The 17,001-nt window shown below is 32.3% G+C and overlaps 1 protein-coding gene and 1 long non-coding RNA gene across 5 annotated transcripts in view; one reads left to right on the top strand and one right to left on the bottom strand.

Annotated features, from left to right (window-relative positions):
- LOC140063601 (uncharacterized) overlaps positions 1-5,569 on the bottom strand; it is a 56,295-nt gene extending 50,726 nt beyond the window's left edge. For 2 of the 3 annotated variants that reach the window (XR_011847639.1, XR_011847641.1), the window contains exons 1-2: positions 5,468-5,569; positions 5,083-5,249 (exon numbers count right to left, since the gene is read on the bottom strand). This is a non-coding gene — a long non-coding RNA (uncharacterized lncRNA). Of the gene's footprint in view, positions 1-1,120; positions 3,773-5,082; positions 5,250-5,467 lie in introns of those variants that run through there. The other variant, XR_011847640.1, reaches the window with a different exon arrangement.
- Positions 1-17,001, top strand: part of LOC140063598 (RNA-binding motif, single-stranded-interacting protein 3-like) — a 199,200-nt gene that overhangs the window by 47,126 nt on the left and 135,073 nt on the right. The window contains exon 2 of one of the 2 annotated variants that reach the window (XM_072110010.1): positions 403-459. In XM_072110010.1, the coding sequence (XP_071966111.1) occupies positions 451-459 (9 nt within the window). In that variant the 5' untranslated portion in view covers positions 403-450. Of the gene's footprint in view, positions 1-402; positions 460-10,321; positions 10,747-17,001 lie in introns of those variants that run through there. The other variant, XM_072110003.1, reaches the window with a different exon arrangement.

The following is a 17,001-nucleotide window of genomic DNA, read 5'->3' as shown; positions in this document are numbered from 1 at the left end:
CTGTATTTTTAACTCAATTTGTATTTTTTGTGCCCTCTTTTAACTTTTTATATGACATCTTGTTCTCAGTTTTATGTGATTTTATTCTTTTTTTACTGTTTGACAATGTTTTTAGACAATTTTAATGTGTGTACTTTCAGCCAAAGTTTCAAGCCATTCATGAGTTTGACAATAAAGTTTATTGAATTGAATTATTATTGAATTATGCCATAATTAACATGGTCTGGCCTGGTTTAGCAGGCTTTCCTTATACTGACTGACCTGGTCAGAGGACTAGTATTCATACATCCCACGCATCAGGACAGTATTATTTTCATTTATAATAGTTACGGTAATTTTAATTTAAAATAATTTATTTTCTTTCAATTTCAACTGTATCTTTTCAATTCAATTTATGTCTAGGTTTAAATGTCTAGTGGAAAGGAGACACAAAAATGCTAAACACGTTCAATGCTTTTGGTAAGTTTTGGATCTTTTTTCAATGTAGAGATGAGAAATGCTTTATGTTTTGTTATAATTATGTACAATAGTAGTAAAAGTAGTAATGAACGTTAAAAATCAGTCAGAATTTTCAAAATTGAGATTTTCACAAACACTGAAACTACATAATCCAAAATTGAATATGCTAAACAAAAATATCTTGATACCATATCTACTTCCAGAGATATTACAGTCTAAAGTTTTGGCTGTTGTGTTTTGAGAAAAATGCTTTTAAAGTTACGTAAAAGGAAATGTACACAAAAATAAACAGGGCATTTAATAATTTTATTTTTTTTTATTTTATGTCTTTAGGCAATGTGGCCAAGGATTACCAATAGTGAATTAATCACTGTCCTATCAGATAGGTGGTAATCCCCCTGATACAGGGGCTATTGTGTGAACCAGTTCACCGGGGTAACCCCCTACTCTTTTTCGAATAATGAACTGGGTTTCTTTAAAGTACACACAGGTTATAACTGTGTACACTGGACCTACGGTTTATAGTCCTTATCCGAGAAGACTTGTTCCACCACCAGAACTAGGAGCGAGTCGGCCTCGAACCCTTGCGGGATTCGAGGGATTTATATAGCACCTAATGTTGTGAAACCTCTAAGCGTTTAAGTTTACGCCTCAGCAAAAGGGTATTCTAATTGTTATTTCAATGAAACTTAGCATCTTTCGTTAATTAACTATTGCTCTATTACTATTATGCAAAACATAAAAAACAACCCACTGGAACACTTTCAATTTAAGCATAAAACATTATAGGTTTTATGTAAATCATACATAATTTACACCATTTTTTTAAACCAACATACCACACAAAATGTTAAAATATATGCATTTATTTGTCTCAAAATAGAAAAACACCAATATGTAAATAAATACTGTTTCAGATATTCTGTAAAATAATTTTTCAGCCTTTTATTGTTTCGGCTGTCTCTACAAATCTTCACATGCCAATTAAGTCTGATTTCGCTTGCATATGCCACAAATAGTAATGAAAGCAAGAAATATGATTTAAAAATGTTTTTATACACCACCAGGTTGCATTGTCAATAAACACTATAGTATATGTAAAGTGTGTGGTAGAGTAAGTAAAGTTGAGAATGTTTCAACATTTCTGTGTATGGTTTACCACAAATCTGAACTAATTTTTAAATATAAAGCCAAAGATTCATTGTAATTACATAATATGGAGTATAACTAAAATAGTAAGTAATCGATAAATTAGATTATATTCTTGATTATTTGTTACAGAAATGATACCAGCTTCAAAACAATTTTCCAAAGAAATTTTTCATGAACTTCACCACCATCAACTGGCTGAATGTAAAATACTTACTGCAAATGTTGCTGAATCTCTGTTGATCATATTTTATTCCAACAGCACAATATTTATTTGTACCTGTCACGGCAAATATGGTCCGGGGCCAAAATCGGTCAGACCGGACCAGTTTTGGCTCTAAATTTGTGGCCAAACGCAGTCCACCACTGGCAAAATAGATTCGGGTTTTTCTTATGTCGATTATAATTAAATTACTAGGCCTACGATATTGTTAAAGTTGTTTATGGCCAGAAAAATATCGCATGATATATAAGCAAGTTATATTGTCGGATTTCAGCCTGCCACACATTCACATGAACTGGTATGGGACACTGATATTGCCAGATAGATTGTATTTTACGATTGAGGCCTTTTTTTCTTTCTCGGCCTAATCAATATTGGTATAATTGTTTTATAATAATTGTATTAAATTGATTTATTGATTGACTAACCATAAATCAGTAATAAATTCAGTTTTTAACATCATGGCGAAACGAAGACAAAACAAACAAAAGAACAAAATGGATTAAAAACAGACATAGATAGGCCTATATTGTTGTACACAAAAGCCTATAAATTAGTACTAATATTGATGAGTTGCTACTAATATTAATGATAATTAAAAAATAGGCTTAATTTATAATATTAAACAAATAAAACCCCGTAATTTTCAATATAATGACTAATCATGGCATTTTTTAATGATATATACCTTATGACTAATTTTGCGCATCATATATTTGTAAGACCAAATCATATTTGGCTGCCAAAAACAGTCTTACTGCCTGGACTGATTTTATCCAGGCCGGACCTGCAGTTTTGGCCACCAAAATTGGTCTGGCCGGATAGGTTTTGGCAGCCATAGATGGTCCTCCGGATCGATTTTGGCAGCCAAAACTGGTCCGCCAGACCAATTTTGGTGTGACATGCCTACCTACCACTTAGTATGTATATACTGTATATACAGATATTAGTTTACATAGTAATTATTACTACTTAAAAATATATTTGCTACTTAAAATTTAATTTACAATAAATAAGTAATTATTGCATAATCATTTATTTTTGTGTTGACAATACTAGGGTGTCACTAGCCTACTAGAATACCCATTGCATGAATATAAATATTATTGTTATTATGGCAAGTCACTTTCTAAGAAATGCCTACTCCTCAAAAACAAATAAAACATAAAAATTATCTATAAAATTAGTAAATTCTCAGCTGATACATCTTCCTATATAAACAAGAAATATTTCTTACAAAAAACGCTGCTCGACATTTAAAAATTATTCATTGTTCTTTTATCAGATATATTAAATGATTAATTATTAAAAAGATGTCCTTTTATCGCAAAAATACATACAAATCAAAGATAGTTCTTTAATTATGAATTACATTATGCCAATTTTTTCACTAGTTAATTGTATACTATAAATACACAATTTTTAAACATTTATAGAAAATATGTTTTTGTTACCATGGAAACGTGTAACAAAATAAAAATATATTGGTTAATCCCAAAAATACACAAAATCTAACATAGCTATTTAATTATAAATCACATCATGCCCATTTTTTGCCCATTTTTTCACCATTTAATTGTATAATAGAAATACAACATTTTCAATCAAAATTTTTATTAAAAATATGTTTTTTGTTACCATAGAAATATGTTATATAAAAAAATATGTGAAATCGTAAACATTATTTGCACGATCAATTTTCTTTTTCAAACTGTCGAAATTACATCATGTGTTCATTGAAGAATTTGATTCTGATAATTTTCTTTCATATTTTCTTCCATGACTGTAGAGATTAAATACCTGTGTGCTGTGACCTCAACCTGTATAGGCATGCAACCATAGTCAATTGACCAATCAAAGGGCGAGAATCCAAAATCGTTCAACCGTGAGCCCACATAGATTCTCTTTTCCCAGACGTTTTTTGGGTCCAACAGCTGGGACCTATAAATTATAGTCAAGTTTACAAATTAGCAAAAATGTCAACCTCTAGTACTATAACTGCTGCTTGCTTATAAATGAGTCATCCTCTTGGGACGTAGCGGGCTAAAGCAGCAGCATGAAAAAATCATTAAGCTAAAAAAGTTGTTTATAAACCCTCTTGGGTAGTTGAACAGAAAAGGGATAGTATTTATGCAGGCAGCTTTGTGTGGTTTGAGTCGAGTTCACACAAAATTGGCACTAAATAAAAACAAAAAAAATGTAAGTTACAATCGTTGCGTTGAAACTTCACTTGTGTGTCACTAACCCACTAGGATACCCATTGCATAAATATAAATACATAGTGAAAGTTGATTATCAAGATATAACTGCTTAAAAAACGACTAAAAAATTTTAAAAAATTATCTCAGTTTTTGCATTTTCATTTTCAAACTCCCTAAGCTGACAAATCAAAACTTTGAAAACCCTCTTAAATAGTGGGAAAAAATATAAATAGGGTATGTCAATTATTTATGAAGATATTGTGTCTTAAAAAAGTGCAATTACAACTAAATAATTGTAATTTTTCTGTTTTCCTCACATAGAAAATACTTATTTTTTAAATTTAAAATTTTGGATAAGTGTTCACAATATACTAGACTATTCACAGAGAAAGTATAATAGCATTTTCCAAATATGTCATGGTTAACTTTTGATATGATATATATCATTTCACAATATCATCTTTCAAAATGTAGATCCAAGAGGTTGGGACGAAATCCTCGTTTGAGCTACTGATTATGGCTTAAAGACCAACTTAGTAGTTCTAGAATTGAAGTACCGTACCTTCTAGTACTACTTTAGCTAGGAATGTTTGTCATCTCCATTTTTTTGCGCCTTTCACTGACACAGAAAACCGAATGGGTGTAGACCTTCTTACTGCAATATTCCCGCAATTTGATGTGAAAAGGGCTTAGGACACCAGCCTTCATTCAGAAAAGGCTAGGCCTAAAGATACACACACACACATAGCCTGGCCTAAGCCTGTGTACTACCACCGGCCCAACAGTGGAAAGCTAGTTCCGTGAAAGCTACTAGAGATTACCATGTCAGATCCCAAGGTCTTTACATCATATATTCACTGGTACGTCAACGTAAATGTCCACTTAATCTAAACGTTCATAATCTGTTGATGAGTAACAGTCTGTGTGTACATGAAAGTCATGCACGTTCACTCAAATTTAAAAGTTCCTCACCACGGCATCAAGGCCCATAGACAGGTTCTTTTTTTATGATTCGGACAAACCTAATACTTGGTATCTGAACCCTCTTACCAGAGCCTGGCTACAACCATTTCCTTGGCATGTATAGCTGCTTAACGCCATGGATCTAAACAGTGACACTTCAATAATGTTGACCTTATTTCAAGAGATTCACCCGAATGTTTATATTGGTAAATTTGATTGCCGAAAAAACATTCTCTGCTGCTCTTCAATCTGATCTTTACAGTAAAAGAAAAGTAAATATTAGAATTAAACTCCAGAATGGGAAATCGAGTTGGCAATAAGATGGCCATATTTAAGAAAAAAAGACGTCCATCATGTATAGATGAAAATAGGGACTCGGCTTCTTTTAAACCATAAAAGATAAAATGAATAATTTTGTGCTTAACACCAATCATTAATATAAATGAGCATTTAGCATTTTAATCTGGATTACCTTTACGACTTCCGTAGAAAACAGCAAGCAAGCTGTTGTTGATAAAGATAGGAAGGAACGTACAATGTCATACAGTACATATAATAGACTATATCACTGATCAGTGTGGTAATATATAAAAGAAACTAATTACGTATCAATTGTTCTTAAGTATCTTCACATGTTACAATGACTCTGGGGTTTTTGGACCTTTCCCTAACTTGTACAATGGAAGGATGTAAGACGCAACAATTAAATTCAACAGGAAGTCAATTGTTTTAACTATATACAGCTGGAATATTAAACTCCTTATGATTTCCTTAGAACTGCTTCCGTCATGTTTATTGACTTCCGTATTCAAGCTTAAGATATCACTCCCGGAAGATTTCAGGAAGTGGGAAAACCACGACTATCAGTTAGAGCTATTTAATACTACTGGTTATGGGTGATCTTGTTTTTACAACTGCTACTGTGTGATGTACACAAAATAGAAATGGTATATTGTTATTATGTAATGTATGTATGTATCATAATCTGTTCAAATCATTATTTTTTAGTAATTATTAATCTATTGATTTGTCAAGTGACTGACCTATGTTAGAAATCATAATTTACAAGAATTTATTCCACACTTTCTAAAATGTAGATTAAATGTCTCCCTTCCAAATGACATAATCACAAATAAAATATTTAAACCCATTTATAAGCACATCTATTTAGCAACAATATGTTGTAAGGTGATGGTTTATGATAATCATTGATCATGTAATGTTTTGTAATTACCAAGCTGTGTAAGTAATAAGTGCTTTTAAATTAGATTGGATTACATTAGATGTAAATGAGGCCAAAAATTTACATCAAAGCTCACCAAGAATAAGGAATGTTAGGATATTCACATTATACTGTATATAACATCATGATGTAAAATGGAGATTTATTTTGTAAGTTGAGTTTAGCGTATTTATTAATACTTGGCTAATTTGTTTAAATTTTTTCTGAATGATACATGATGTTTTTTCACCAAATAAAACCTGTCGTTATTGGGAACTGCCTAGCCTATGTCTTTGGCAACTTTTAAATCTTCACTATAGAAAACAATGTATTAACCTTTTTGCCTTCACAATTGTAAATAGTTTTATATCTCTTTTCTTTCTTTTTGTTTTTCTTTTATATTTTATTTTTGTTAAAAATATGTTTACTGAACCACTTTGGAAATCAGTACATTTGTATATTAATAGAAAGAGTATTTCAGTTTGAAGAAAGAACAAATAAAAAAAAATATATATATTTGGAATTCAATTCAAGATTGTAGCAGCAGAATAATTGAACAACAGTTTACTTTAGAACAGTGTCTAATAAACTCTCCCTTTTTCCATTGCAATGAGTGCTCAATAGAATTACATGTGTATCCAGTCCATAGGAGCCTGGCGACCTTAAATTAGTAAGATTAAATATTAAAGATATATTGCCCCCCCCCCCCAACCATTTTTTTTGTAAATTTTATTGTTGAATATTCTATTTTAATTTCATGTAATAGTATTAAATTTTCTGTCAGACAATGGTTTTTGGTTAAAATTAATGTTTCCTTTGTCTTTTTATAATTGTCAAGTACTTACTTGCTCCGTTTCGGCTGATTTCAGTAGCCTTGGTCACGCAAATGACTCTGAAATGATGTTCTGTCATTTGTCATGGCTCAGTGGTTTGCGCCATCACTTGTCTGGTGTTCAGCTTTCTGTTTTCTCATTGACCACTTCTAAGCGGCCACCTCTTTTAAGGGACCACAACCTCTCTCTGACGAGAGGTGTGGTTGTTAAGAGACATGATCGCTTACAAGAGATGGTCCATTATGAGAAGCGGTCCCCTAACAGAGACAGTGGTCATTCAATAGAGGTGGTCATTTACGAAAGGTCGATGTTACAGGAGATGGTCGATTATGAGAAGTAGTCCTTTAAGAGAGGTGGTGGTTCTTTAAAAGAGGTCGTCACTTACGAGGTGTGGTTGTTAAGAGAGGTGGTCCTTTAAAAGAGGTGGTCGTTCAATAGGTGGTCACTTACGAGAGGTTGTTCGTTATGAGAAGCGGACCCTGAAGAGAGGTGGTTGCTTATATGTATGGTTTTAGGGAGGTGGTCGCTTACGAGATGGTCGCTTGAGAGGTGGATAGATTGATTGATAAGTAAAGAGAGTGGTGGTCCTTTAAAAGAGGTGGTCACTTACGAGAGGTGTGGTTGTTAAGCGAGGTGCTCGTTTATGAGGGGTGCTTGATTATGAGAAGCGGTCCCTTACGGGAGGTGATCACTTACGAGAGGTGTTCGATTAGGAGATGATTACCATAATAATATATTAAGCAAAAACTAAGTACTGTAAATTATTTAAAACTAAATGGTACGCTCACTTTGCTTGAATACCATCTAGGTCGTGACCACAGATGGTTCTCGAATACACAGTAATTTCAGCGTAAACAAAAACACTGGTGATTTCAAATGTACGTACTGCATAATACGTATAATACATTGTCGAATAAATAGACACGATGATTTATGTAGTCAAATAAAATAAGCACCCTGGGAATTAGGCCTACTTCCAAAAGAGAAACTTGTCATAAAATAAGTCTAAATTTGTTATTTGGACTCATTTAAACAAACCCAATTTGTATTTTGTATGTAATAATAGGGTTGAGGGTTGAGGGATGAGGAAAGGGGGAAAAAAAGAGTAACAATTTTTAACTAGATTTGAACTCGTCAATATGGACGCTACGGTCACGTCATGCATTACAATATTGCACATAGAAAAACGATTATGCCATTGTGACCTGAAGAAAATAAAATGTTTGTGTGCCCTCTCTATTTTGTGTCTAAGTATATATACAGTATACAATACTGTACACACACTACATACACTGCAGAATAGGTGGAAGTAACGGAACCCGCCTTTTATTTAAATTTTTAACATGATGACGTCATCATAATGAAACACGTAGATAGCAAATTTGGAAGGGAATTATCTGTTGAAGAATTTGGATACAATTACTAGAAAAGGCCTTTTTAGCGCTACCTGTGCACCGTGCACATAAAAATTTATTGCTGCTGCGCAACTCTAAAGTCATATAACAAAGTTTCTTGCACATCAATAGATAGTTCAATCTTCTGACAAAGTTATACAATCTTCCATGTTAACGAATTAGAATCAAGAATTAGAGATATGCTGCAGACAAAATTCGTGGAAAGAAAGAAGAATAAGAAAAAGACAGAAAAAAAAAAAGATCCTGACAATAACAAGGGGGTATCCACCAAGTTCGGATAACCAAATATATTCGTTATCCACTCAGTAACGAAATATTTGTTTATGTTTTATAGGCCTATAAATAAATACCACTTGATACAGTAACACATTTGCGATTTAATACTTTGTTGATTGAAATAGTAAACTACACACAACATTTATATTTTGTTGTAATTAATTAATACAAATGTTGAGCAAGCAACTGCCAGTAATAAAGTTTATTTGTATATTGTACGTTTATATATCTAACAGTAGGGCCACCCACACTCACAGTAATAAGGGTATGTTCAGACTCACGGAGTTACGGTGGAGTTATGTACGCGGCGTACATATTTTTGTGTCTGAACCATGCCGCGGATTAGCGTTAGGGAGCTGTTACTCCGCGCCAGTGGCGTTAATAACTCCAGCGGGAGAGGGTAGATTTCATAAGGCTAATCCATTGATGCATCAGTGATTTCAACCTCCGGTCAACGTCAGCCAATGAAAAGACACGACCGCAATTAGCAGCAGTCTATTCGCGAGGTTTTTTTTAATAGCAAAACAATATAGCTATTCCTCGAGCTAGCCTAGATCAACAGCAACATTCGAATTAAAATGAAACGTGTTACATGGAAAAGTACAGAAGTGGCTGATTTGATTTCATTATGGGGCAGCCCTGAATTTATAGACAAGATAGAAATTAAGAATTGGAAAGCTAGCGCCTGCAACAAGATGGCTGTTTTTAAAGAAATTGCATCTAAACTGCAAAATTCTTCCTGACGAAGTTGGCGTCGGTGACATGATTTCACAAAATTAATTAAAATCATACAAATAATGGCAAAGTCATTGTCCGTGTAATAATTATGTTCGAAATTACTATCTTCTGTAAGGATTTGCAAAAAAAATCGGCAAAAAAACCATTACATTTGAAGGTAACATTGTATTATATTGCTAGGCCTAGCTAGTGTTGTAAACTTTCGCGCGTGTCACTCTCAGCTCTCTGTTGTTGTTATTGTGTATGTATCCCATCGGCCGTTTCGGTATGACGGAACTTCCGCTTTAAACGCAAGACGTTTGGAATGCTAATCGTTGTGTCTGAACACCTTGACTTTTAATGCCACGGATTACCGTACGCCTTGCGTAGATAACTCCACCGTAACTCCGTGAGTCTGAACATACCCTAAGTGTATTTTTACATGTCTTTATATATCTAACAGTACCCACACTCACACTAAAAAAATTGCGCTTCAAATGGCAACCAAAAATGGTTTACATATTTACAGTAATGTCTAAGTATTGCAATACTATATCTGAACCTAAATTCGTTTTAATTGTCAATAACTAATTATCTAACTCGATTTATATAGTAAACAGGGTTACATCAGGTGGTTAAAATCAGTACCGAGATTCTAACCAACTTTATATACCATCAAGTAAAAATTAAAGAAGTAACACGCGATTTACCAAATTTTGCCATTACTTAAATTTATATATATATACCTACCACTTTTGTCATTGACCATTATATTTATTACATAAAATTTGAAGAAAAAAGCATCTATAATATACAGTATGCTGCTAGTAATATTAGTTTAGTTTGTCCCTGTTTTATTAATCGACCATTCCAGGATATGTCCTCTTGTCAGATTATATGTATTTGTAAGGCTGATCAATGGGTCCTTTATCTTTTCAAATCTTTTTTTTTACTGCAATCCATACCATTTACCAATGAATAAGTCCTCAAGTCAAAAATCAACAAAGTCAAATAGTAATCAATTGAAAAGGAAAGCCAAATTCTTTTCAGTTGCAGCAGAGTGGACAGAATTCTCAATTTAAATCACAGTTGAAGTTTCAGTGTAGGAAGTTTCAATAGTTGTATCTATTTTGACAAGCTGAAATTGATATTGTTTTGACTAATGCCTGGATATAGAACAATGAACCAGTCAGAAAAACCTCATAGAATGTTACTGATGGGACCATCACTTCGTGGATCAGCTTATATGCACATGAATGCCAAATATGGCCAGCGATCACGTTATCAGGTATCATTACATATTGTATGCTTAATTGTGATTAATAAGAAATGAATTATATACAGTATCAGATTTGCTTAGGGTTTTATAAATGTAACATTTCAGTGAATTACAGTAGAACCCCTTTTTAGGGAATTCTCTATCACACTTTTACTTTTACACTACACTGTCAATACACTGTCAATACACTGTCAATACACTGTCAATACACTGTCAATAGCAAAATAGTGATTATTTTTTATGATTTTTTTAAGTTTAATAAATTTGATAAAAAAATTGTTAATTTAAAAAAAATATTTGATTGTGCTTTTACTAAGATCCATGAACTATTATACAAATAATGAATGTTTATGAGTGCAATGGTACAAATAATGGCACGAGGTGAATGATGAAAGGTTATATCAACGAGGCAAAGCCGAGTTGATATAACCTTTCATCATTCACCAAGTGCCATTATTTGTACCATTACACGAATACAAAACATTCATTATTTGTTTTATATAACATCTAAATAACAAACAAAAATGTTTCAAAAAGTACTATTTAACGATCGTTGAATAGTGCGTACTATTGCACGCCATGTGACCCACATTCGTCCAATCAAATGACAGGAATTTATATAGGTGTTATATAAAACTATATATACTATAAAATAATAATATTTACTATAAATATAACATTAACAAAGGAAATAGTACCACCATCGTAAGTTACCATGAAACTGCTTTAGATAGTGTTTCAATCTTAACTTACTGGCTAAAACTAACACTAGTATTTGGTTTATGAATACGGAAATTTACTAATGGTTTTTCATTATTCTAAAATATTCACTTTGAAATTCTGTACTGTTGGTACCTTTACTGTATTTCATCTTGTTTAAACCAGAATGTTTTATTCTGTACTTTTGTCATTCCACCTAATCAATACATATTTATGTATAGCTGTTGCCAAAAAATAGTAAGTTTCATAGTCCATTTTCAGTATATTTAGTTTAAATTAAATAAAATGATTTTTAGATGAATAGATATATAAATATTTAAAACAAATTAAGTTTAGGAGCCAATAAACTAAAAACAAACAACAAATTTACCCATTGTCATTAAATCTGTCAATTGTCTACTTAGTAACACAACTTTAAAAAAGTACTTTTTTAAATAGATAACTTCCTTTGTAATCAAGAATCTGTCCCATAGGAGTGATGAGCCCATCTGTTAATCTAATTAAATGCATCTTGTAATTACATTGCTTTTTTACTATAGCTTTTCACTGATACTAGAATTGACAGAAAGTAAATACATGCACAGTGCTAGCTGAAACTTATCTGATAACTGGTGGTAGACTGCCATTTCAATTCATCAATAAATACACTACATTGGCATTCATTTTTTGTCAGCCAGTTTCTGATTTGTTTACTCTTCTGTTATAACCTGTTATATATTGTGTAAATAAATTATCTTTATTTTCTTTGTTTCCAAAGGAAACTGACAAATTCCAAAATAACTGGGTTAAATACTGGTTCAAATGAATTCATTGGCCAGCATTATGAAAGCCATGTTTACTGCTTTTATGTTACAAAAAACAGCCAATGTACCAGACCACACATATGCTCAAAGGTCTAGCTGATGAATATTACTTTTGACTACTCTCTGTGGATATAAATAATGATCGTCAAATGGGAAACCATGTTTAATTTAGAGTAAAAATTAGACTGCAACATGATCATTGTTATACAAAATTTGTAAACCAGTTTTTTAATAGAAGCAGGCTCATTATACTTGAAATATAATCATATTATAACAGTAAATTATTTATTTATAAAAAAAAAAAAATTTGATGCTTTAGTTATATATTTTTTTTTTTTTTTTATTTATTCGGTATATAAAAATATATTACAAAACGACAGTCAAGGACTGAAATGAAATGTATTACAAATGACTAAAAATTAGTTAAAATTGCTATAAAAATAGAAACATCTTAATAAAATTAGATATCGTACCATATATGAAATACTAGTAATGAAGGCCATGTAACAAATTAAACAACAATAAATGCATTACAAGCTAACCCACACATATAGTTATTGTATTCATTTTAAATTTTAAAAAGATACATTGTCTGTCTAAAAATTGTTATCATTGTAGTAATTGTCACATAATAGTAATATCAACCTTGACCATAAATTTGATGGAAAAAAATTGATTTAACTGAAAAAATGTATTTTAAAGCAAAATATAGTATTTATAGAATTGAACTGTTTATTTTGTCTTTTTATAATAAGTGAAAACACATTTTTTTCATATTTTATTTCATTAACTTTATTAAAATTTGAAAATGGCCTAATCAAATCTGATTTTATTAATTTTCATTTTTCATGTTGTTTGGGGAAAATACATCTTTAAGAAGGAAATAAACTAAGATATAAAGTTGCCATCTCAGCCAAGCAAATACAATGCAAGGTCTCTTTTGTGAAAGGAAGTTTCTACTACTTAAGGGCAATGCACATCTCCGGGTGACAAGTAATAATGTCCTGCAGGACATTAAAAACCAAAATACATCTACATAATTACCAAAAATAAAAGCAACTGCTAGGAAATTTTAAACCAGCAAAAACTGAAATTTACATGTAATTTACATATAATATTTAAATTGTGAATTAATTGGCCAGCATTTTGAAAGCCATGTTACTGTTTTTATGTTACAAAAAATGGCCAATGTACCAGACCACATATGCTCAAAGGTCTAGCTGATGAATATTGATAAGATAGAGTTGGTTTTACATCAGCTAATTCCTAAAATGGAAGTAAGTGAAGTTTCATTGTAATCTAGTTTGTTATTTGTTTATCAAATGAGAAAATTACTTATTTAAATAAAATAAATGTCGAATCTTCCAAAAAAAGTTTAAACTAGGCCTATAGTCATTGAATTTCCCTTTTTAGCGTTATAAGGGTTTCGCCTCTGGCCCCCATCAAGGCTTTGCTCTGGTCCAAAGCCGGCACTTTAGAGGCGACCTGAACTGGTAAAATTTAGAGTTACATACTGTAAATATGTATAAAATTAAAGATTAAGACTTTTTTTAAAAATGAGCTTTCTTTAATTAATTAAAGAGTTATTAGGTAATAAGCAAGGACTTTATGTCACAAATCTTTTATCGCAATGATACACACGCAGTATGCTGGCATATAATGAAATTGAAAATTGTTTATACTTTACAGTATTTAATAATGCTGTCTGGCACCAGGGTGCACTATTGAAGGTTATACAAAAAAAAGGGATACATTTTCATTCTTTGCCACTACAAAATAAGGAAATTCTATGGAAATGACTCAACACAATGCAGCTAATGTAAAACCATCCACCGCTAGTAAATGCGTAGGCCAGTTGAATTTGCAGTGAGCATTTCGATAAAGATTGATATGTGAAAGACTTGAAAGCATAGTTTTTAAAAATAAAACCCCGCTGCATTTTAAAAGATGATGCTGTCCATACATTGTTCGATTCTAAAGCTATGAAAAACAACAATAAATGCTAGGTACCCCAACAGTATCCGACGAAATGGAGAGACTCGAGAGACAGCAATCTATAGACGATCGCGTATGTATGGAGGCTAGTGAAAAAAATGTTTCAAAGCCTATTTCTATCCTATGCTTATACACTGTGGTGTTTTTTAATAGCTTTATAGCGTTGACAAAATATTACACCAAATAAAACACAAAGCCTTACTACAAGAATTAGGCCTACTGTGTATTAGTTTGAGGATATGATATTGTTAATAATTAGGTTATATGCATTATCATGCATATAACCTATGTTCAATCAATCAATCAATCAATTATCTTGATATCAGTTTCATCTAGTTAAGTCAATTTTTCAGAGTATATTCCTTATGGCCAGGAATCGATGTGGTTATGTTTTCATGATGCGCAAACAAAAATTACGCGGTCTTTTAAAGACCAACTAACACTATTGACATCGAAAGTAATTTCTCAAAAGCACACTTTGCTATAAATTAACATTTTAGCACATGACCCTAACCAACTTACGCGATAACCAGAGATGGTGATTGTACGTTACGGATACAGATACAGATAGAAATACACAAAATTTTAAAAAACACCTTATTTTAGAACTCCAGCAGGATAGCAAGTTGGCCTACACTTAAAGACCCTTCCCTACAATTTGTGACGTTTTGTAAAAATAATACATATATTACTTTAAAAACATTGAACCAGGTCATTCCTTGTCTTAAATGTACGTTTTATGGTAAATTATGATAAAAAGTGAGAAACAATGCACTACCTAAGTAGCTTGCGGCGAATGACCTCTTGTGGACGGTCTTTAGGCCTAGTCTAGCTAGGCTTAGTTTTGTAGGCCTAGCTGGTAAACATCAGTAACGTACAAACATCGTACGCTAGCTATATACCTAACCTGACGTTGTATAGTTGCTGCATCTTTCGCTTTTTGCCAGATTTCGTTGATACAAATTGAGGAAAACCCTGTATTTTGACTGAAAAGTTATGAGTCTTCCATTTGTTTTGGCCTCACGTTCGATCGAAAAGTGGGTGATTTACAGAAGAAAAACAAAACTATCAATCCGCGCGCAATGCATTTTGGGATTTATAGCGGGCCGCTATAATTATTAGAATCGACTAGTTTTTCACATTTTAACCATTTAAAGACGAAAAAAGTTATCGCAATAGGACCATATAGTATTATTTTTACATTAAATATAGTTTGTGATCTTAATTAGATCTGAAAAACGTAGCGAAAAGGTTTTTAATAAATAATACAATTATAAATATTTTGTGAGCATGTGGCCATTTTATAAAAAATAGCTATAGGCATATGTAAAATCGGGTGAATAAAGAAAATAAAATACAACATACAATCATGTGACATGTATTCTCAAAATAATAGTGAAAAAATAGCAAAAATAAAAATTTGCCGCCTCCTGCCTTTTTTGAAAAAGTCCAGACGAGAAACATGTATATTTTATTATTTGGCCTTATTTGTTTTATATTACATCTCTAATAGATTCTTGTCGTCTCATTCAGATTAAATGAAAGGACGTAGGCCTAGGGTAGGCTTCATTTGATTTAGATTGAAAGGCCTTGGGATAGGCTAGGATATTTGGTATTTTTTTTAAACATCTGAAGAAGGTATTTACTATATAGCCCGCTGATCGCATACTTGATTTGTTTTCTGAGGTTGCATCTTCATGTAATTTAGCAATTTCATCTTCACCAACAACGGAGTAAAACTATAACCAAAGATCGCGATTGTTGTTGTTAAGAGAGGTCTCGCATAATTCTGGTCTTCCACCAATAAGTAGTAATCCACGCGCTGTCGCTTGAACATGCGCAAGCATTGTTGTTATAATGTTGTTAAGGGTTGCGCTGTCCGGGCTTCAGCTGATAAAAAAATATGAATACACCGCGATATGTGGAGGGTATTAATAGGGCACTTACTTTTTATCATGTGGCCCACAATAAAAGATAGGAATCTAATTAGGTGTTATATAAAATACAATAGAGAAAGACCCAATATTTTCTTAAAGTCTTTTATTTTAACATCAGATCTAATTTATACAATTTATTATACAGATATTGCCAAGATATTATGTTCGAGGAAATATATAATTCCCGAGAACATAATATCATCCCGAGGGGATGTTAAATCTTATATTTTACAGATATAAAAGGCAATATCTGTTATATTATATAGCCAAGAACAAGTCTGCTGGGTTGGGTGAAGCTAGGCTAGGCCTCCTATAGGCCTAGTATTTGTATTGTATTTAAACAAGCCTGCCTAGACACCTTACCTTGCGAAGAATAATATACAGATAATTACTAATTAATGATTCCTTGGCAATAAAATATTCACTTAGGCCTAGGTCGTTTAAATTAACAGAAGAATTTCCATCAATAAGCCTATTAAAAATAATAATATTATAATCAGGTAGGCCGAATAAACAATTCGTCTTCTTCTCGATCTTCGAGGAGCCGAATCACCGGATGTTCAGCGCGTACTAGTTACTAGGTTACTACCGTGAGTATTGACCAATCACAAACGGTGTTTCATCACATTTAGGGTGGACTTATAACAAATGAGGGCGCTATAGTTTAAATAGTTTAGATGATTAATTTCTTCAAGCAACTTCCGTGGCGCAGCGGTTGAAGCGTTGTCTTGCGATGGAGTGACAATTCCACCCGAGTTCAAGATCGAGTTGATGACTTTTGTTTATTTATCGGCAACGCGAGTGTTGGC

The sequence above is a fragment of the Antedon mediterranea genome, chromosome 1, assembly GCF_964355755.1.
Source record: "Antedon mediterranea chromosome 1, ecAntMedi1.1, whole genome shotgun sequence".
NCBI lineage: Eukaryota > Metazoa > Echinodermata > Crinoidea > Comatulida > Antedonidae > Antedon > Antedon mediterranea.
The sequence above is the reverse complement of the archived record's forward strand: the minus strand, read 5'-3'. Positions and strand labels throughout refer to the sequence as shown.